We start from the raw sequence: 21649 nt of genomic DNA, 5'->3' as shown, positions 1-21649 counted from the left end.
AGACTTAATATCTCCTAAAGTGACATAATAAAAGTATATGGCACCACCTAGGGAGTAATCTTTTTAAAAAATTGATCCTTCAAACAACAAATGCTGGTGAGGATGCGGAGAAAAGGGTACCCTAGCACATTGCTGGGGGGAATGCTGACTGGTGCATCCACTATGGAAAATAATATGGTGTTTCCTTAAAATATTAAAAATGGAACTGCCATTTGACTGAGTGATCCCACTTCTTGGAATATATCCTAAGAAGCCTGAAACACCAATCAGGAAGAATATATGCACCCCTATGTTCATAGCAGTGCTATTTACAATAGCTAAGATCTGGAAAGAGCCCAAGTGCCCATCAGTAGATGAGTGGATAAAAAAATTGTGGTACATGTACACAACGGAATACTATGCAGCTGTAAGAAAGAGAGATCTCTTACCTTTTGAGATGACATGGAGGAATCTGGAGAATATTATGCTAAGTGAAATAAGCCAATCAGAGAAAGACAAGTACCACGTGATCTTATTTGTGGAACATAATGAACAAAAAAAGCTGTTAGACCTAAAGAGATGCAGAATCATGGAAGTAGGGAACAGACTGACAAACCTCAGAGGGATATGGGGTGGGAAGGAAGGGAAGAGATAAACCAAAGAACTTACATGCATATATGCACAACCAATCAATGGACATTAGGTGGGGGAAGGCAGGATGGGGGTTGAAACAGGAAGGAGAGGGGGTCAGTGGGGAAAAAAGGAGGACATCTGTAATACCTTCAACAATTAAAAAAATAAACAGAGAAAAAATATTTTAAGAATTGATCCAAAATCTAAACAAGTGTTCCACCTTATTCTCAGTCCATATAAAGTATGAAAAAGGAATTAGTCAAATGACACTACAAAGAAGCAACTGGACATACCCAGAATGTGGGAACCTCTTAAGGACAAATGACTTGGTTTCTTCAAGAAACCACTGGATGAAAGAAAAATAGCAGGAGGATAGTAAGACTGTTGTGGCTCAGTGGATTGAGCACTTCCCTATAGATTGAGAGGTCCCCATTCAATTCCCAGTCAGGGAACATGCTCAGGTTTTGGGTTCAATCCCCAGGAGGGGGCATGCAGGAAGCAGCTGATTGATATTTCTCTCTCACATGGATATTTCTCTCTCTCCTTTCCTATCTAAAATAAATAAATAAACGAATAAAAATTTTTTTTTATTTTAAAGGGACATAAATAAATGAACTTTTAGATCCTAATTCAAACTATAAAAAAACATTTTTCAACAAATACTCTTAAATATGGACTGGGTATTAGATATTAAGGAATCGCTAATAAACCTATTAGGTAAAATGATGTCATTGTGGTTATGAGAAAATGTCTCTGGCAGGGAAATTCAAAGATGGCCCCAAATAATCCCTACCTCCTGGTATTCATGCCCTGTAATTTGCTTCTAACCAACAGAATATGTTAAAAGTTATGGGATATTGCCCTGGCTGGTTAGACACAGTAGTTAGAGCGTGGGCCTGCAGACTGCAGGGTCTTGAGCTCGATTCCCAATCAAGAACACATACCTGGTTTGCAGGTTAGATCCACAGCCCCAATTGGGTTGTATGGGAGGCAACCAATCAATGTGCGCCCCCCCCCCACCCGCTTCCCCCCTTTCACTCTATCTAAAAATTAATGGGAAAAAATATCCTCGGGCAAGAATTAACAAAAAAATAGAAAAGTAACAGGGTGTCATTTATGGGACTAGGCTACACAAAACTATCACCCTTGTTGGCTTTGATGAAGCAAAATACCATAGTGGCCCTGGCTGGTTTGGCTCAGCGGTTAGAGCATGGGCCTGTGGACTGGAGGGTCTTGGGTTTGATTCCCGGTCAAGGGCACATACCTGGGTTGCAGGTTGGATCCACAGCCCGGGTTGGGGTTGTGCAGGAGGCAATCAATTAATGTCTCTCTCTCACATCAATGTCTGTCTCTCTCTCTTTCTCTCCCCCACCTTTCCTCCCTCCCACTCTATCAAGAAAATCAATAGGAAAATATCATTGGGTGAGGATTAACAAAAACAAACAAAGAAACAAAGAACACAATAAAACACCACGTTGGAGAGGCCCACACAGACATGAACTAAGGGCAGCATCTAGCATCTGGTCAACAACTTTCAAGAAACAATCCTGCCAAACACAATCACATGAGCTTAGAAGCAGATTCTTCCCCACTCAAGTCTCCAGATAACCCGAGATTGTCAGTTCCATTCCTGGTCAGAACACATGCTTAAGTTCTGGGTCAAATCCCCGGTGCGGGGGGGGGGGGGGGGGGCATGCAGGAGGCAGCCAATCAATGTTCTCTTTCATCAGTGTTTCTCTCTCTCTCCCCCTCTCCCTTCCTCTCTTTCTAAAAATCAATAAAGAAAAAAAAAAAAAAAAATCCCTGGCCAACACCTTGACTATAGCTCTGTAACAGACCTAAAGCAGAGGATCCACCTAAGCTATGCCTGAAATCTTGACCCTCAGAAACTGTAAAATAATAAATGTGTATTGTTTGAAGCTACTAAGTTTGTGATCATTTGTTACTGAGTAATCGGTAATTAACACGATGCCTCTTCTTGATGTATATGAAAACATTTAAGAATGAAATAATTTTATATGCATTTTACATTAACCTGAAAATATACCAGAAGAAAGAAAAAGAGAAATAGATTTTTTTTTTTTATCCTCACCCGAGGATATTTTTCCATTTATCTTCAGACAAAGTGGGAGGGAGGGAGAGAGGGAGAGAGATACATCGACCGGTTGCCTCTTGCACAACCCTGATCAGGGCCAGGGACAAACCACAACCAAGGTATGTGCCCTTGAATGGAACTGAACCCATTACTCATTGGTCCATGGGCCAATGCGCTAACCACTGAGAAAACCAGCCAGGGCCAAATAGATGTTTAATAAAAAGTAATGCAAAATGCTGATAGTTGTGTAAGGTAGGAACATTAGTACTCATTTGCCTCTATTGCTGGGTATGCTTGGAAAATGTTCATTAAAAGGTTTTTTGAAAGAATGAATTAGTGAAGTAATAGTGGCAGTAAACACATACAGCTCTTGAGAGTTTAGCTGTGTAGGGAAGCAGATAAATGAGACGTGATTAAGGCAAAAGTTTTTAAATACTAATGAAAGTTGGTCTAATGGGCATTGAATGGGGGCAGGAGTAGGAACTGACTGGTAGAAATGTAGGAAAGAAGAGATAACAGAATGAACAAAATCAGAATAGGATTCAAGGTATACATGAAAGAACTAATCTTAAATGATCTCTTCCATTTTCACAGCCAAAAGGTGGAGAAAATTAAATGCAGATAAATTTCATAATGCTTAAGTTTAACCTGGACACATAACAATATCATCTATGATGACAAAACACTTATATTAATAAAATCTACAATTTTTTTTCACATTGATAATATACTCTAGTCATGTAGAGAATATGGCTGGATTTATTAAGATGTGGACTTTCAACTCTGTTCTAATGCTTCCTTAATAAACGACTTTGATTAAGCTATTACACACTCTTACTGGCCCAAGTTTCTGCATTTCAAAATTAATACCTATACTACACTCTAAAGAGTCATTTTGAAAATTGCAGGATGTCAATAGCAGGCATATGCTTATCATCACCCAGAGCAAAACTCAAGTGACCTTATTATTACCAAATACTTCAAAATGTTTGAGCCTGTAGCAATTATCTCTAAGGATTCAAAGCACTTTGGGATCACATACTTATGTGTGCACACTCCACACAAATAAAATGCAGCAACCACTGGGGAAAAGAAAATGGTAACAAAATAAACAAACATTCCCATATAGAATGGTTAGATAGGAAACTCTCACTAAATCAGAAAGCTAGCAAATGTAGTTTGGGGTCTCAAAAAAAACAGGAAAATCTGCTGAGACAGTTGTATAAAAATATTCCTCATTTGCTGAATATCTCAGAAGGCCTGAATCATAATTTTTTCAGAAAATTAACTGGCCCTTCAGAATATATTTCAAAAGTAAAAATTGTCCTTTTCTACCTAAAGCAAAGACCATTAAAGTAGGACATGATCTGGAAAAGGTTTACTGCTGCTTAATATGCACGTTCTTCAAATCTCAGACAAAGTAACAATATATCTACAAAGAAATTAGAGAGATTTAAGATACCAAACTCTATCCAAACACCTTCAAAGGCTACATTTATATGTAATTAACTATAGGAAAATAATCATGATCACCTTCTTACTAAATCAACTTCTCAAAATATCTTTGTTGGGCAAGTAATTTTGCTTAATTTGAGTAACTATATGTGTAATGGGAGGTGGGGGGAGAGGGATTTATTTAAAAAACGATTCTGTAATATCAACACCTTGCTATTATCCTGTGCCAAAAGGGCTTTAAGCATCTAATCCTCTCATTTTGTTCAAAATAAATAAAAGGCTAGAGAAACTAAATGACTGATCCAAAACTACTAATTAATTGGTGGCAGAACTGGGATTAGAATTCAAATCTTCTATTGCTGTTCAGTTCTCCCTATGCTACATTGTTTTGATTTTTTCATGTTTTCCTTTGTACCACATCTAACTCTGCCCCCCCCCCCCCAGTTTAATGCAATAATTGTATTAATGGTGAAAAGTCAAACCAATATTAATTAATCCAATCTGTTCATTTTATGAGAATTCTCCCCTTACCCTCTTAACAGATATCTTTGACCAAGGCCTTAAATCCTATAGCACAGCATTTTTCAAATTCTGTTCCTCAGAGATACTACTACAAAGGATCTACAAGCATTTAAAAAATATTTTTAACTATTTTAAAAATTCATTGAAAACATTCTCGCTGTTCTGATTTTGTAATAATCAGGGCAAGCTAAACATTTGCTATATTAAGATCATGCATGTGTCCTCAGACCTAGTTCTTTCCCTAGGTCTAGTTTTATAAATGCTGGTGATAAGCCAAGAAAAAAAAATTCAAAAGTATTTTAGACCAAATATTACCATACTGGATATCACCGTGCACAAAAAAACTTGTTTACCTTGTTTTTGTGTTAGTTTTGAAGTAAAATTTCTCCTGACATCTCTGTATCAATATGAACTTTTCAAAGTGTGTCACTGATTTATATGGCTTTAACTGTATGCTCCTCTTTTATTTATTTATTTTTTTTAGAGAGAGAGGAAGGGAAAGAGAGATAGAAACATAGATGTGAGAGAGAATCATCCATCAGCTGCCTCCTGCACACCCCCAAATGGAAATTGAGCCTGAAACCCAGGCATGTGCTCAGTCCATGGGAAGATGCTCAGTCTACCGAGCCACCGGACCAGGCTGTATGCTTGTCTTTTAAAAATTCAGATCTACATATGTCTGTTCATATAAAATTCACAATTCACAACTATAACATAATTAATAGTTGGATAAGGCTTAGGACTGTTTAGTTTTAATGTTTTTTTTCAAAGATTAATAAGATATGTCATATGCCAAGTCACATTATAGATCACTGTAGCACAAAAAATAAATTTGAAATGCTTTTCTGACTTTTTAATTATATGGAATGTAAGCAGTTTGATGATATAACTTTGAAAACAAGTTTATTACAGATGATAATCAATTCTCCTTATTCAACTTTCAGACAACTCACATGTACATGTATCTTACATGTTTATAGCTTTCAGCCTTTCCTTTATCAAATTCAGAATGTTCATCAGTTAATAAACCAATAGTTTAAGCTACTGTGTCAGCCAAAATCCTACATGCCAACATGCCCCACGTTTCCAAATCACTGCCATTTTTATACTTCAGTGTCCATTTTGACAATTTTTAAAATATTTTATTGCAGTTCTATTGTTTTCTAAGAATGAATGGAAAATGAAAATTCAAAAGCCTACTGGTAATATTAATTCAACTAAAACAATATTGAGCATCATCAGGTGATCCAAAAGACAATTTCAGACACTAAGTAGACTTATCCAGCTTAAATATAAATGAAACACTAAGAAAACAGTTAAAAGATCACATCAAAAGCTAAAATATAGGTGTGTCAAGTATGAATTTATTCACTCTCACCTCTAAATTCACCCTTTTTGCCTACTCTTTCAAAATGAATTTGGGCCCTGGCCGGTTTGGCTCAGCGGTTAGAGCGTCAGCCTGCGGTCCGGAGAGACCCGGGTTCGGTTTCCGCTAAGGGCACATACTTCGGTTGCAGTTTGTCCCCGGCCCTGGTTGGTCGTGCGGGTGGCAGCCACTCGATGTGTCCCTTCACGTCGATGTTTCTCTCTCTCTCTCCCTTCCTCTCTTTCCCTCCCACTCTATCTGTACAAAATATGGAAAAATATCCTTAGGTGAGGATTAAAAAAAAAAAAAAAATGAATTTGGGCCCTTTAAGTAGTTTTCCTTTGCCAGAAGAGGGGGTAGGAGAGTCACGTCAGGAAATAAGGGGTGGTTTTGCTCCCTTGTTCAGGTATGCTTGCCCAGAAGACTCCTGCACTAATAGATGTTTCTCCAGCATGCTACTCCTGCAACATATGTGGCTTCCTTAAAGTGTTCATGTGAGCAGCTCTTTTAGCACCAGGTTCCTACATCAGAATGTATACTTCTTGTGGGTATGTTTTTCAGTCTCTTGACATTTAGCAGGCCTTTTCAAACTAATGACTTCAATCTTCACCTCAGAGAAAATTTCCTATTTTTTAATTTCTACCTTCTCTATGTTTTCTGGTATCTTTCTACGCCTACTATTAGGTATAAAAGTGCAAGGCTGCTATATATAGTTGCACAGGCTGCACTTTGCACAAGACCCACTGAGAAGTAAAAGATGAAATCCAGCCTGTGTTCCACTTAACCAAATCCTACATCTTGGTCAAAAAGCATCGCCTGTTCATTAAGCCATGTGTCAGGAAAATGCGAAAGTATACCTTCTGGATCAAGACTAGCTACCATGTCTAAACTTTTCATTAATACTTTCCTTATCTTCTTTTTGTTGTAGATTTCAGCTCTTTTTCTATGTGTATGTATGTAACTATAGAAAAATAGATGTATATGTCCACAACTCTAACACAACTATTATTTTTGTGACCATTTCATTAAATTCTAGTATTTGGGGCCTAGGCCCTAAGAATAGATTATTTTATGACCTGGGGGCATCAGGATTTTAAAAAGGTCCCCAAATAGTGCTGGCCAGTTTGGTTCAGCAGAGTATAGGCCTATGGATCAAAGGGTTGGGGGTTTGATTCCCAGTCAAGGGCACATACCTGGGTTGCAGGTCTGATCCCCAGACCAGAAGGGGTCATGCGGGAGGCAACTAATCAATGTGTCTCACTCACATTGATGTTTCTCTCTCTTTCTCCCTCCCTTCCTCGCTCCCTCCCACTTTATCTAAAAATCAATGGAAAATATTCTAGGTGAGGATTAAAAAAACAAACAAACAAAAAACCCTACGCCTATGTTTAAGAAAAATTATCATAAAGAACTTAAGTTTCATAAATATCTCCCATTCAATATTTCACATATAAACAAACTGTATTAATTTCAGGAAAAAACATAACAACTTTCAACTAACATCCCAACACAAACTGCTTAGCAAAGTACATGTGAACATATGCAAGTATGTCTCCATGTTAAGCATGTACACTGATATCTTATAAGATGAAGATATCTTAAAAGGTAAACACATGACTGTGGTAGGCAGTCAGAAATACATGAGCAGAGCAAGGGAAGATAGGGCAGGTATGGAATGTCACCAGGGCAGAAAGCTCTGGGCACCCAGCAACAGGCAAATCTGGGATAGGACCTTTTATATCGCTGGTCATGCAGTTCAGATCCTCCCCTGACCTTTCCTTCCCTGGCATGCTGCTAGTCATGTGGGTTAGGCCCCATTAGAGGAGCAACAAACAAGAAGGCCAGAAAACAGGCCTTAAGCATTAAGCCTCCAGGACAAATGAGGTTCTGACCCACACCAAATACATCTAGGCCTCAGTTGTGTTTCAGCTCCAGACCCAGAAAAGCAGCAAAACCAGAGAAGGGATGATATAACTGACTTCAAGACCAGCTGGATTGTCTAATGAGCCCTGCTCTGGCACTAACCAATCAGTAGAGACCACAACTCTAAAAGGACACACCTAGAAAGCTGATGAATATTCTATTGGGATACTCTCATGAGCTCTCCAGATAAATAGCCTCAATATGGAAGACCCAGTACAGCTCTCTATGGAGCATGCCTGTACCTTTCCCCACCCCCTCCCCTGCAGGTGCATTTTCCTTGTCTCTCTCTTTCTTTTAAAACCTGAGGGCCTTTCTTTGCCTCTGTAACTTATTTCCTGAAGCTCATTTCTTCTAAGGCTCATTTCTACCTCTGTGACTTTCTAAGTAAACTTTCTCTTATAGTTTGAGTCTTGGCTCTGAATTCTTTCTTAGCCAGAACTCAAGTACCAAGGTTGCTGAACTGAGGTCTGGTCTGACTCCACTGGTCTAACATCTAGTGCCATTTTTGCTGCGCCAACAGACCAATCCATATACATGTACTCGGAACAAAAATAAAGGAAGATAAAGGACTAACTAAACTGTCACAGAAAGTTTTCAGAGCAATAGACTTGAAGTCAAGCAATTTACTATCTAATCCCAGATGGTCACTTTCCTTATAACATGACTTCAATTCATGTGCATTAATCAATTTCCTGACACCGCTTCAATAACAGAAAAAAAAAAAAAATTAACTAACAACAGCCTGGCAGTTCCTCAAACAGTTAAACATAGTTACCATATGACCCCGAAATTCTATTTCTGAGCATTTACCCAAGATAAAAGAAAACATAACCACACAAAAACTTGTACACAAATGTTTATAAGCAGCATTATTCATAATAACCAAAAAGTGAATCCAACCCAAATGCCCATCTACTAATGAATGAATAAACAAAATGCTGTATAGATACAATATAATATTAGCTATAAAAAGGATGTAGTATTAATTCATGCTACAACATGAATGAGCCTTGAAAACAGTATACTAAGTGAAAGAAGCCAACCACAAAGACTACATATTATATTATTTCATTTATATTAAATGCCTGGAATGGGCAAGTCTATAGAAAGATAGTGGTTGAGGTTCATCCCCAGCCCTGGTGGGGTCGTGTGGGAGGCAACCAATCAATGTGTCTCTCTCGCATAGATGTTCTTTTCTCTCTCTCTCCCCCTCCCATTCTATTTGATGATAAATGTAAAAATATCCTAGAGTGAGGATTAAAAAAAAATTTTTTAAATAGGTGCAAAAGGTTCACTTCCCTTCCTAGTAGTCAAATCATATACACCACTTTTATTCTGAACCATGAAGCACATGTTAGGACAAGAAACAATTTTAATTAATGTTTGATTTTTAAGAAATAGAGACTAAGAGAAAAAAAGGCAAACACATTTACAGATGCATTACATTTTATTATCTAAACAATGTTAAATATTTAAATAATATGTAAACAAGAATAATTCCAAATCAATGAAATTACCTAAGGTATAAAAAACACTTTTAGCCCTGGCCGGTTTGGCTCAGCGGTTAGAGCGTCAGCCTGCGGTGCGGAGAGACCCGGGTTCAGTTCCCGCTAAGGGCACGTACTTCGGTTGCAGTTTGTCCCCGGCCCTGGTTGGTCGTGCGGGTGGCAGCCACTCGATGTGTCCCTTCACATCGATGTTTCTGTCTCTCTCTCCCTTCCTCTCTCTCCCTCCCACTCTATCTGTACAAAAAAATGGAAAAATATCCTCGGGTGAAGATAAAAAAACAAAAAACAAAAAACACTTTCATGCCCTGACCTGTTTGGCTCAGCGGTTGAAGCATCAGCCTATGGACCAGAGAGTCTCAGGTTAAATTCTAGTCAAGGGCACATCCTCAGTTTCTATTCGGGGTCCCTGGCCCCAGTCAGAGTCGTGAAGAGGCAAACAATCGGTGTGTCTCTCTCGCATTGATGTCTCTCTCTCTCTCTCTCTCTCTCTCTCACTCTCACTCTCACCACCCCTCCACCCCCCACTCTATCTGAACATAAATTGAAAAATATCCTCAGGTGAGGAGTTAAAAAAAACAAAACACTTTCAATGGTCCTCCCAATTTTCATATTAATAAATTAAAACTATAAAGGTAAAGATAAAATATATCTAAATATTGTTCCCCCTGTCTTCTAACCTTATAGCACTTATCTGTATTCCCAATTGGGCACATATTATAGTCATGGGAAATAGTAAAGGAGCTTTGGTAACAGAAGTCAGAGGCCCAAGATCAGAATCCTATCTCCTACCCTTTCAACTCTTAGTGATGGGCACATTAACTACTTCTCTAGACCTCAGTTTCCCTAGCTGTAAAGAAAATAATATTTATCATAGAGCTTTTGTAAAAGACTGAATAAAAAACTACAAGTGCTAAGCATAGTGCCTGAAGACTAGTGGTGGTTGTGACTAGAGGCACATGCAATAATTTTTTTGTTTTGTTTTGTTTTTATCCTCACCCAAGGACACTTTTGCATTTATCTTCAGATAGAGCAGGAGGGAGAGAGGGAAGAAGAGAGAAACATCAATGTGAGAGAGATACATCGACTGGCTGCTACTCATATGACCCCAACCAGGGCCAGGGACAAACTGCAACTGAGGTACTTGCCCTTTGAGGGAACCGAACCTGGGACTCTCTGGTCCAACTGCCGATGTTCTAACCGCTGAGCAAAACCAGCCAGAGCACATGTAATAGTTCTTAAGTCAGAGAACCTGCCAAGCCTCTTGAAAACTATATGACCTTGGACACATTACTTAACCTGTATGGACCTCAGTTTCCTCATCTACGAAACAGGTATAATACCTATCTCGCAGGTTTGTGCGAAGGATTAAATAAAACTATATACAAAAACCATCTTGCAGTAGTAGGTACTCACTAAACTGTAGTATCACTATTAGCTATAGCAATAAACCTTTGACTATAGGGATTAGCAGTTTACAACGTAGTCTTACATATAAGAGTGTATGTAATTCTAAGAATTACTCATCATTTAAATAAGTGTATATTTCTGTTAATTCCCAAGTTAGGTGTAAATTTCAGAAAAATAAAATACAGGCAAGCTTTCTTAAGCACACTAAAAAAAAATAAAGGGGCACTTCATTAGTTTCAAAGTAAAAATATGTTATATATAACTAGATCTGCTTTAACATTTTTTTGTTAAAATATTTTTTTCTTTATAGATTTTAGATAGAGAGAAAAGGAGAGGAAGAGAGATAGAAACACCAGGAAGAGAGAGAACATCAGTTGGCCACCTCCTGCATGACCCCCACTGGGGATTGGGCCCACAACCTGGGCATGTGCCCTGACCGGGAATCGAACTGGCCACCTCTTGGTGCATGGGTCGACACTCATCCACTGAGCCACACTGGCCGGGCTGCTTATTTTTAAAATCCAAATAAATCTAAAAGGGTTAGAAGGGGAAATGTTTGTTTCTTTCTGCTTTTGAGAGAAAAGGGGGGGAAATGCTAAGTCCTAAGAAAGAAAATAGAGATCTGAACTTTTCTTTTTCACAACTTCATGTCTTTACACAACTAAAATGTAAGCACCTTTAATACAACAACTCTTTCAAATCTCTGAATTCCTGTCTCCACCTTTTATAGAAGCAGAACAACAATGTCGTTAGGACCATGGACTATGAAGCCAGACTGCCTGGTTATTCCTGCCTCCATCTAGCAGTGTGACCTTAAGCATGTTTTAACCTCCCCATGCCTGTTTCCACAGCTAAAAAAATGGAGATTCCTCATACAATTGTTGTAAGGATTAAATGAGTTAATATCTTTAAAGTGTTCATAAGAAAGGCTAACATACGGAAAGCACATTGTTTCCTTTTGTTGTTAATTACATTATTACCCATCAAAATGCCTAGATCTGTGACTTACAATAACAAAATATTTGCTACTCTATAGACAATTTCAACAAATGGCTACTTAATATTAGACCTGCTTACAAAGTACTTTAACATGACTGTGGCCTGTAAAGATACAGCAACTGCTGTTAGGATTTTAGGGCAAAGGTAAGGAAAGTCCATCCCTTCTTATACTTCCTATCATACAAAGCTGTAACAACATCCTCACTTGCTAATAAAAGTTCAGTACCAAAAGACTTTTTACAATTTAAGTATAGCATACACCAACCCAGCACACAAACTAAAACTCAAGCTCTGTAATACTCAACTAGATTCCGTCAAAGAAAAAGTTCAGATCACTCTTCTATTAAAATAGTTTAGTGCTTTAAAATAAAAACTATACTGCATAAGTCAACAGACTATCATAGGCATTAACTAAGACACTGTAAATTAAAATATTTGAAAGTTAAATACATATTAAATACTAGTTTATAAATATATTTGAGAAAATTACAACAGATTTCTCCAATTTCAAACAGCTACTGTCTAACCCCAAAACTAGTGCTCTGGGGCCAGGATAAGAAAACTAAGTCACAGTAAAGTTTCCATCCCACTAAATCATTTCCTGCTTGAAATGTACTCTTCCCTTATTACTGGTAACTCAAATGAGACTTGTAATATCCAAGGCTTACTCCAACACCAGAAATTTATGGACTGAAATCCTGAAAGTATCCTAACCCAAGAACAGGAAAATGTCCCCACAGTTATTACATCAAAGAATGCCACCCAATTCCCATCTGTCTGTAATCCTAACCTGGGTATAGAAAAATGATGTTCATCTTCAGGTTCAAGAATGTTAGCCCTGAAAATCAGAAGTCAAGTACCTAAGGCCACATTTCAACTCCAGTTGAAGGCTAGAATGTTAACCTGGCTCCCTCTCATATTAAAAGTTTCAATCAGCATCAAGCGGTCACAGCCATACAGAAGCCATCAATAGGACACAGAGGCCAGATCATACCACAGGTCACTTGGCACCCTTCACTGAACCAGATCCTACTGATCTGGCGAATAGGGCAATGGCCTGACAAACCAAAGATGGATTCTTCTAGCCACAGCTTCATTTTGAGATTCTTGATGGATTTGACTAAAGAAATCAAATCTGATAAAATGTGAAGATTTTTTATTTTTGGTTAATCCCACTTGAGGATATCTTTCCATTGATTTTTAGATGAAGTGGGAGGGAGGGAGGGAGGGAGGGAGTGGAAGGGAGGGATGGAGAGGGAGAGGGAGGGAGGGGGGGAGAGAGAGAGAGAGAAAGAAAGAAAGAAACATCTCTCACCCAGATAAGTGTCCTTGACCAGAATGGAACCTGAAACCCTTCAGTCCGCAGGTCAGGTCGATGCACTAACTACTGAGCAAAACTAGCCAGGGTAAAATGTGAAGAACTTTTGAAATATAGGTAGAAAACTTCTTTGAACATGCTTCACAGATCTAGTCACTTCATTTGTTCAGTAACATAAAAATGCATTATCCATAACCTGTTTTGTTCATAAAATCATTCTGGGCTAGCCCTGGCCTGTGTGACTCAGTGGTTAAAGTGTTTGCCCTGAGTACCAAAGGGTCGCAGATTCAATTCCCAGTCAAGGGCACAAACCTGGGTTGCAGGTTCAATCCCCAGCCCTGGTCAGGGCACATGTGGGAGACATGTTTCTCTCCTTCTCTCCCCCCCCCCCCCAACAAAAGTAATCATTCTGGGCTAGTAAGATGATGGTCCAGGGGGACAGCTGTCACTTTTCTTCAGGTTATGCACGGGTCTTAAAACTTGACTAAGTCTGTTTCTCTATCTGTGTTTAAAACTGGAATTAGCCCTGCTGGCATGGCTTGGTTGGTCATGCCTGGTCCCATGCACCACCAGGAGGTCGCCAGTCGGATTCCCAGTCAGGGCACCTGCCTGTGTTGCGGCTCCATCCCCAGTAGGGGGCGAGCAGGAGGTGGCCAATCAATGATCCTCTCCCATCGATGTTTCTCCCTCCCTCCCTCTCTCTCTCTAATCAATAAAAACATACTTAAAAAAAAAACAAAACAACAGAAACCTGGGATTAGATCTGTTCCTTCTCTCAAAAGTAAGTTAAAGATAAGGAAATACTGTATTACTTCCAGCATTTCAGAAGGAATTTGCTACAGAAAACCACAGGCAATGTGCTCTGTTAGTATATATACAATGGTAGTAATGGAACTCTAAGATCTAAATCGGAACTCCAGACCACGCCAGCGTTGGAAGTCAAGTTCACCGAAGTATGACTCCTGCACGTTTGAGTTTCCAGGCGGGGAAACTGGTCTGTGTCTGCGTGAATCCATGTTCGGAGCCACAATATAATGGAACTCTTCTGTAATGGCTCTCCCGCCCACTCCCTATCTTTTTCAGAACGACCAGCCGGGGAAGACGCGCCCTGCAGATCCCACGTCTCCCCGCTTGCAAGGATCCGACGGGACCGCGCAAGTTTGCGGGCTCCGGACTTTCGCCGCCCGCCTGCGCTCGTCACTTTCAACGACCCCTCCCCCTCGGAAACTCCTCGGCTCGCCTTCACACTTTGTCCCCGCGGCAGCCGGCCGGGCGCTCGGCCCCGCGTCTCCGGCCGGCTCGCACGGCTTTCGAACCGTCTCCACCAGTGCGCCCGCCGCCCGGACCCCAAGAGCTCCGACTCCCGTCCCACCTCCCTGAGCCGCCGGTCCCCCAAACCCTCCTCAACTCCCAAGTCCCGGGCGCAGCATCACCGGCTCCCGGTGGAAGCGCCCAGGACCCGCCGCAGACCGCGCCCCCTCCCCGCACCTCGCTCTCCCCACGCTAACCCCTCCCTGAGTCGGGGGCCGCCAACGCTCTCGGCTGCTGGACTGACTCCGGAGGCCGCGCGTCCCCTCACCAGGCCCCGCTTGGGCCTCTGGGCTCGGCGCCCTCCACTACCCGCCCGGCCCAGCCGGGCTTACGCCAAAGAGTAGAGCAGCACCAGCCCAAGGCCCGGCACTTACTCGGGAAGGTAGGTGGAGGAGAAGGAGCTCCACTTGTGTAGCGCATAGGGCAGAAGCCGGCACTCGGGCGCCGCAGCAACAGCCCCGCCAGCCGCCATCTTGTCAGCACCGTAGCGGCCGCCGCCGACCGCGCCAGAAGGAGGGGAGGGGCGTGGCCTGGTCTTAAAGGGGCCGCGGCCCACCTCGGCGGTTGGCAACCTGGGTCCCGGGTCCCGGGTCCTGCTGCCGGGAGGGCTGAGGCGCACGCAGGGCCGCGATTCTCTCCAAGTTGACTGACCGAAACGAGGACGGGAGTGTGAGCACCCGAGGGGCTCTCCAAAGGATCGTCTTACAAGCTGGGGTAAGGAAAAGGCCACGGATACAATGAAAAGGAATAAATGGTAGCTGTGGGCCAGGAAGGGACCGGAGAAGCCGCACTTGGAGAAGGGACGCCTTTGCGACTTCGGAAACCACTGCCCTCCCCAGTTCATACATCCTTTGGGGACACAGCACTGAAGGCGGTTGGAGGAGCAGAGCCAGTGCCCTTTCCCTCCGGAGCTGTCGCGTTGCAAACGCCCTGTCCCCGAGCCCGGAGCCGCGCAACAGGAAAAGGAAATGCCGCGTCCCCTGCGCGGCGGACACTTGCTGCGAGCCTCCTGCGAATCGGTGCGACTGGGGTGCTCGGTCCGGACACCCCACCCACCCCAGGCCAGAGACAATGCTGCAGCTGTGGGACACCAGTTTTCTAGTGGGGAAGTCTGCCCACTTTCAACTCAGACAGACATTTAGCCCGAAAGTTCCAACAGAGCCAGAGACAGAGTTTCAGGAACAGGATCACAGAGGGAGTAGCAGTCCCTGTGCTCCGGGTGCCATGTGGGCATCCCAGCAGCAGCTTCTTCTCAGAGAAGGAGCCCTCGCTCTAAATACCTGGCTGTAGATAACGCTCCCATCGGGTACCTGTATGTCTGGGTTCTGCAGGTGCATCCCTTGGCTTGGCCTTTGGGGTCACCAAAGTACTTGTCACTCATTGTCTGAGAGTTTCTACCCCTGAGAGCCTGGACAGTCTCTGCACCTCCAGCTGTCGTGAAAAAACTCATGCCAAGTCAAAACACCGCAGTAATTGTGGTCTCTTCCCGCTGTAATCATTAACCTGCCCAAACGTCCTCAAATCTTTTCCTGACTTTTTATTGCCATAGGGAAAAACTTAAGAGTGGCCTCCACTAGCATGTCAGGTCGGGAATGCTAAATAGAAAGGCCACAGGACGGCAACCTTCAGAATCACATGTGCGTTGAGTGTTGCAGCGGGTTGGGAAAGTGTGTGTTCCTTGAGGGAATGCCCGAATCCCAGTGGCTCCAGCTGGGAGTCCAGAGACAGTGCCGAAGGCCAGAGGAGGTTAGTCCCACAGATGATGAGTGGTTATCTTTGGGGGGAAGAGATGCTTTTAAGGGGAGGAGATTAACATGGTGACTCGGTTCAATTAGTTTGGGGCTCCTCATGTGCTAATTCCACTTCTTACCCTAATGTCAGTAGAGTCCTTCTTTTCCAGGCATAGAATTATGGTTTATAAGTGATTTTTTTTTATCCTCACCTGAGGACATTTTTGCATTTATCTTCAGATAGAGCAGGAGGGAGAGGGAGGGAGAGAGAGAGAGAGAGAAACATCCATGTGAGAGAGACACATTGACTGGCTGCCACCCACACAACCCCAACCTGGGCAGGGACTAATTGCAACCAAGGTACTTGCCCTTAGCGGGAACCAAACCCGGGTCTCTCTGGTCCGTGGGCTGACGCTCTAACCGCTGAGCCAAACTGGCCAGGGCATAAGTGATCTTTTTTAAAACAACACATATAAACCAGTTCTTCCTAGGTGACTTCTGTGACTTTCAGTGACTTTCTGTTCCCTTTGGGTAACATCAAAAGGTCTTAGCAGAGACCTTTCACATCCTGCCTTGATTACCTCTCCAACTTCCTCTCTCTCTCCTCTCTCCTTTACACTCTTTACTCCAGCCACACTAAACTAACACACTGAATTGACTCCTATAACTTGGGTTCTCTCTGGCCTCCCTCCAGGGCTTAGTCTAAGCCCCACCAGGAATACTCTCCCCCATTCTTCACCTGGCTAACTCCTGTTCCTTTTTCAGATTATTTCATTCTGGAAAATCATTCCTCATCACTTATTATCGGGTTAGGTGCCATTTTCTACATTTTCCTTGGCACCCTGAATTTCCCTTTATATATTAGCAAACATTACAATGTATTTTAATTCCCTCTTTATTTCTCATTCTCTCTCCCTAAAATGTAACTCCCATAAAGGTAGGAATCATGCATATCTTGTTCACAGTTATATCCTTAGTCTTGTTAAGAGTGTCTAGCACATAGTAGATGTTCAATAAATATTTCTGGAAGAATGAGTGGATTGTGCTAAAAGAAAACTTGAGTTACAAAGGACTAGAATGCCAGAACTTAGACTACAAACAGGTGTCCCTGAGGAATGACTGCCATGGAGAATGTGAAGACTCAGGATAGCATGGCTTTCGTACAGCACAGATTTTACAAATGGTAAAGTAATTGAAAGCACTCGTATGTTAACATAAATACAGATAGATCTGATACTGGATCCAAAATTTGTGTAAATGTTGAGATAAAATAGAAAATGAAAGAAATTTCAAATTTTACAGGAGTCTGCTAGTAGCTCCTATCTCCCAGGTATACCCCTTCACCTCCTCTGTCTTTGAGGCATTACCTTTGGTGATGGGGTTTATTGTAAGGGTATACGGGGAAGTCCTGGAAACTGTCAGCAGCCATTTAGTCTCTCTAGTTCCCCCACTCTTCAAAGATTGGAACATACTGATTGCCTCATGGAGAACTGGATAACAGATCATCATCATTTTTCAGGGATTAACAGCTTGTGACCCAGTCATCTTGTCATCCCAAGATGACAAGAATGGAGCTTACATTCTGATAGGGCAACATATAATAAATATAATAAACAAATAAATCAACTAGATATTTTTAGTTTGTGTATGTAGATGCTAAGAAGAGACTACTACACTGGAGTAATATTTAGATTGGATGGTAAAGGAAAGCTTCTCTAAGAAGGTAATATTTGAGCTAATATCTGTACAGTGAGAAAGTGCCGGCCAAGCAATCGCTGCATAGAAAATGTTCTAGGCAGAGAGAATAAACAAGTGTAATGGACATACAAGTAGGAAAAGGGTTGGTGTGTTCAAAGAAAAGAAAGTGTGGTTGGAGCACAGTGATGGAGGGGGAGAGTGTAGTTAGAATAAATAAGGCCCTAACAGTCGTGGTCAGAAGTCATGATGTGGAAATGTGAAGGGGAAACCTGTGCAGGGATTCTAGCCAAGGAGTAGCAAAATTCACTTTACATTTTATAAAGATCACTCTACCAAAAAAAAAAAAAATGTTTTTTAAAAGGTTGGAGAGGCAAGATGGGTTGAAGTAAAGGAGTTATTATAATAACCAGGCAAGAAATGATGATGGCTTGGACTAGCAGAGGAGATAGAAGTGGTTGATATGTTTCCGAAGTTAAACCCACTAGACTTGCTAATGAGGGAGAGAAGGCAGGAAGAAAATGAAAGAATCCAGGATAATTCCTGGGTTTTGGGTTTGAACCACTATGTAAATAGTGCTGCTTTATTGAGAGGGGGAAAATTGGGGATGAAACAGTTATGAGGTAGAAGGAATCAAGAATTCTGACTTCAGCCCTGGCTGGCATGCTCAGTGGTTAGAGCATCAGCCCACACACTAGAGGGTCCTGGGTTTGATTCCTAGTCACGGGCACCTACCTGGGTTGCAGGTTTGATCCCTAGACTCGGTCAGGGCGCGAGAGGCAACCAATCAATGTGTCTCTTTCACATCAATGTTTCTCTCTCCTCTGTCTCTTTCTCCTCCCTGCTCACTTCACTCGCTCTAAAAATCAATGGAAAACATCCTCTGGTGAGGATTAAGAACAACAACAAAATAATTCTGAGTTCAATGTACTACATAGGAGATGCCTAATAGATATCCAAGTGGAATTGCCAAGGATCAAATGTGGGGACCTATATTCATCAGAGTCTTATATCAAGTCACCTCATAGGCATTTGGCCTTCTTCATATCTAACCAATCAATGGTTGCTTTTTTCTTTTGGCTTTGACACTGATTCCTGGGTCAGTGAATTTTTCTCTGAGTAGCATAGTCACCCTAGCTCCAGGTATAGCAGCTCTATCTAGAAGAAACCATTAGTGGCCACCTTCCACAGAAGGGGCTGGAGGAGTACAAGATTAGTCTAGGAAAAGAAACCAAGAGTATATGTTGAAAATCTCAGTTTCAGTCCCAATTCTGCTACCTTTCTAGCAACGAAACTGTGGAAAGTCACTTAATTTCTCTGAGTCTCATTTTCCACTGCTATACAGTGAATTTAATAAAATCTATCTTTTCTATTTCACAAGGGGGTTTTGAAGATCAAATGAAGGGAAAGTGCTTGTCTACTGTGATGTAACATAAGTTCTCATTTAATTCTCACAGAACTCTGAGAGAGAAATATTATTATTCCCCCTTTCACAAATGAGAAAAATAAGACTCAGAAAGGTCAAATAACTTGTGGTCTTCTGTTTACCATTTGTGCCAGATGTGTGGACGGGAAGAGAGTGAGACAGGGGTATTTGTTCCCATGACTCCCTGCCTGCAAGGCCACTCTAGGCTGACTGGCCTTTACAACCAAAGGTAACAAGCCCTCCTCCCAAGTGGCTTCTCCACAGCACTCTCTGGTTCTGGGTTCCAGTAACCACCCTCTTTTTGCTCCCTGTGGTTTCCCAGTATGTTTTCACGTCTTTATAAATAGTCCTTTTATTAAACCTCTCAAATTGCCCAATTGCAGAATGCCGTCTGTTTCCAACTAGGACCCTAACTGATATAATAACTTATCCAAAGAAATATAGCTAGTAAGTGACAGAGCCAGAATCAATTTGGTTCAAAAGCCCATCCCATTTTGATTGCATCCCATTCTTCTCAAATGGAAAGAGACTTAGTAAACTGTAAGGTACTATTCAAATACAAGATATTGTCAAATAATGAAGACCACCAGAGTTTAAAAGCAAAACAAATACAGCTGATTTGTTTCCAGGCAAAGGCATACACTAATTAGCTGAAGGGGGAAAGATGTTTTTAATTGTTAGTAATGGGGTTTCATGGTTGTTACAGTAATTAAAGATTAAAACAAATACTCCAAATAGGCTGGAATAAAGCCATACTTTTGTGCATGACTAGTTAAAACAAGCCCCATACTTCATAGGTCAGGGGGAAAATCTTTACATAGTTCCTGTAAGGGTCTTACTTTAGCTTACTAGGGTTGTTCAAAGTTCATGGTTTCTTTATTATTATTATTATTATTATTATTATTATATTATTATTTTTTAATCCTCACCCAAGGATATTTTTCTGTTTATCTGCAGATAGAGTGGGAGGGAGATAGAGGGAGAAAGGGAGGGAGAGAGAAACATTGACGTGAGAGGGACACATCGACTGGTTGCCTCCCACACGACCCGGACCAAGGCCAGGAACAACCTGCAACCAAGGTACATGCCCTTGACCGGAATTGAACCCGAGACTCATTGGTCCGCGGGCCGATGCTCTACCACTAAGCCGAAGCAGCCAGGCAGTTCATTGTTTCTTTAAAGTTTTGGCTGGTTTGAAGAGTTGAAGCACAGCACAGCAGTCAGTGTCTTATCTCCTAGGCAAGCTGTGCTATAAATGGAAGAATTTCCCTTTACAATATTATTATGCAACAAATGAAGAGACTAATACCCAAACATGTTGGAATTCATGCCTAAATTCACATATACAACCATGCTGTTTACAGGTCTGAATCCAGAACCCATGTGCCTAATTCTCAGTCACTTTTTTCCTAATGTTATTAATGGGAAATGTTACCTACATTATACTTCTTTAAATCCTCTATAATTAGCACATAGTAGAGTCTCAAGAAATCTTTCTTGAATTCAATCTGTTTGTCCCTCCTGAATTTCTTCTCACTAATTGTGTTAGTCAGTTGAGGCTGTTACAACAAAAATATGATAGACTGGGTGGCTTAAAAAACAAACATTTCTCACATTTCTGGAGGCTGGGAAGTCCAAGAGGAAGGTGCTAGTATATTCAGTATCTGATGGGAGTCTCTTCCTGGTTTGCAGATAGCCACCTTCTTGCTTCTGCCCCTGGCCCCCTAAAAGGCATGCAAGCAACCCTAAAAGTATTGACACATTCCAGCATCAACTCTAAAGTCTATAAAGGCCAAAGTCTTATCAAACTATCATCTAAATCAGATATAGGAGAGACTCACCCTGAGTCAAAATTCCTTTCCAGCTATGAGCCTGTGAAGCCAAACCTGCATAGGATAGACCTTCCCATTCCAACAGGTAGAAATAGGAGGGGCAGCAAAGGTGATTAGTCCCAAGCATGTCCAAAACTAGCAAGGCAAACTCCATGAAATCCCAGGGCTCAAGAATAATCCCATTCTCTTGATATTCTGCCTTCTGGACTCCTTCTCCCCAACCCAACTACTCCCCTCCCCCCCCCCCCCCCACACACACACTTTCTGAAAACCTCCCCCACCTCTACCCCACAGCTCTGCCAAGCTAGAGACACATCCCCAGGACTCTCTCTGGTGGAGGTCATAGCCAACCACTCCTGGCAGCCAGGGCTTTGGGTGGGGGCTGTCTGGCCTGTTTTGATGCCCCACCCCCTTGAAACCATAAAGGTAGCCCTGATGATGTCTGAATTG

At 41.7% G+C, this 21649-nt stretch overlaps 1 protein-coding gene and 1 non-coding gene across 6 annotated transcripts in view; one reads left to right on the top strand and one right to left on the bottom strand.

Annotated features, from left to right (window-relative positions):
- MKLN1 (muskelin 1) overlaps positions 1-21649 on the bottom strand; it is a 208495-nt gene that overhangs the window by 146753 nt on the left and 40093 nt on the right. For 2 of the 5 annotated variants that reach the window (XM_036246257.1, XM_036246259.1), the window contains exon 1: positions 14891-15000. The exons of 1 other annotated variant lie outside the window; for it this stretch is intronic. In XM_036246257.1, coding sequence (XP_036102150.1) covers positions 14891-14988 — 98 coding nt within the window. In that variant the 5' untranslated portion in view covers positions 14989-15000. Of the gene's footprint in view, positions 1-14890; positions 15013-21649 lie in introns of those variants that run through there. 2 more of the 5 variants (XM_036246261.1, XM_036246256.1) reach the window with 2 other exon arrangements.
- LOC118620578 lies at positions 4827-4958 on the top strand. Its single transcript, XR_004957482.1, has one exon. It is a non-coding gene; the product is annotated as a small nucleolar RNA SNORA72 (small nucleolar RNA).

The sequence above is a fragment of the Molossus molossus genome, unplaced genomic scaffold (genome assembly GCF_014108415.1).
Source record: "Molossus molossus isolate mMolMol1 unplaced genomic scaffold, mMolMol1.p scaffold_m16_p_7, whole genome shotgun sequence".
In the NCBI taxonomy this organism is placed as follows: domain Eukaryota; kingdom Metazoa; phylum Chordata; class Mammalia; order Chiroptera; family Molossidae; genus Molossus; species Molossus molossus.
Note: the sequence above shows the minus strand (reverse complement) of the source record. Positions and strands in the feature narration are given on the sequence as shown.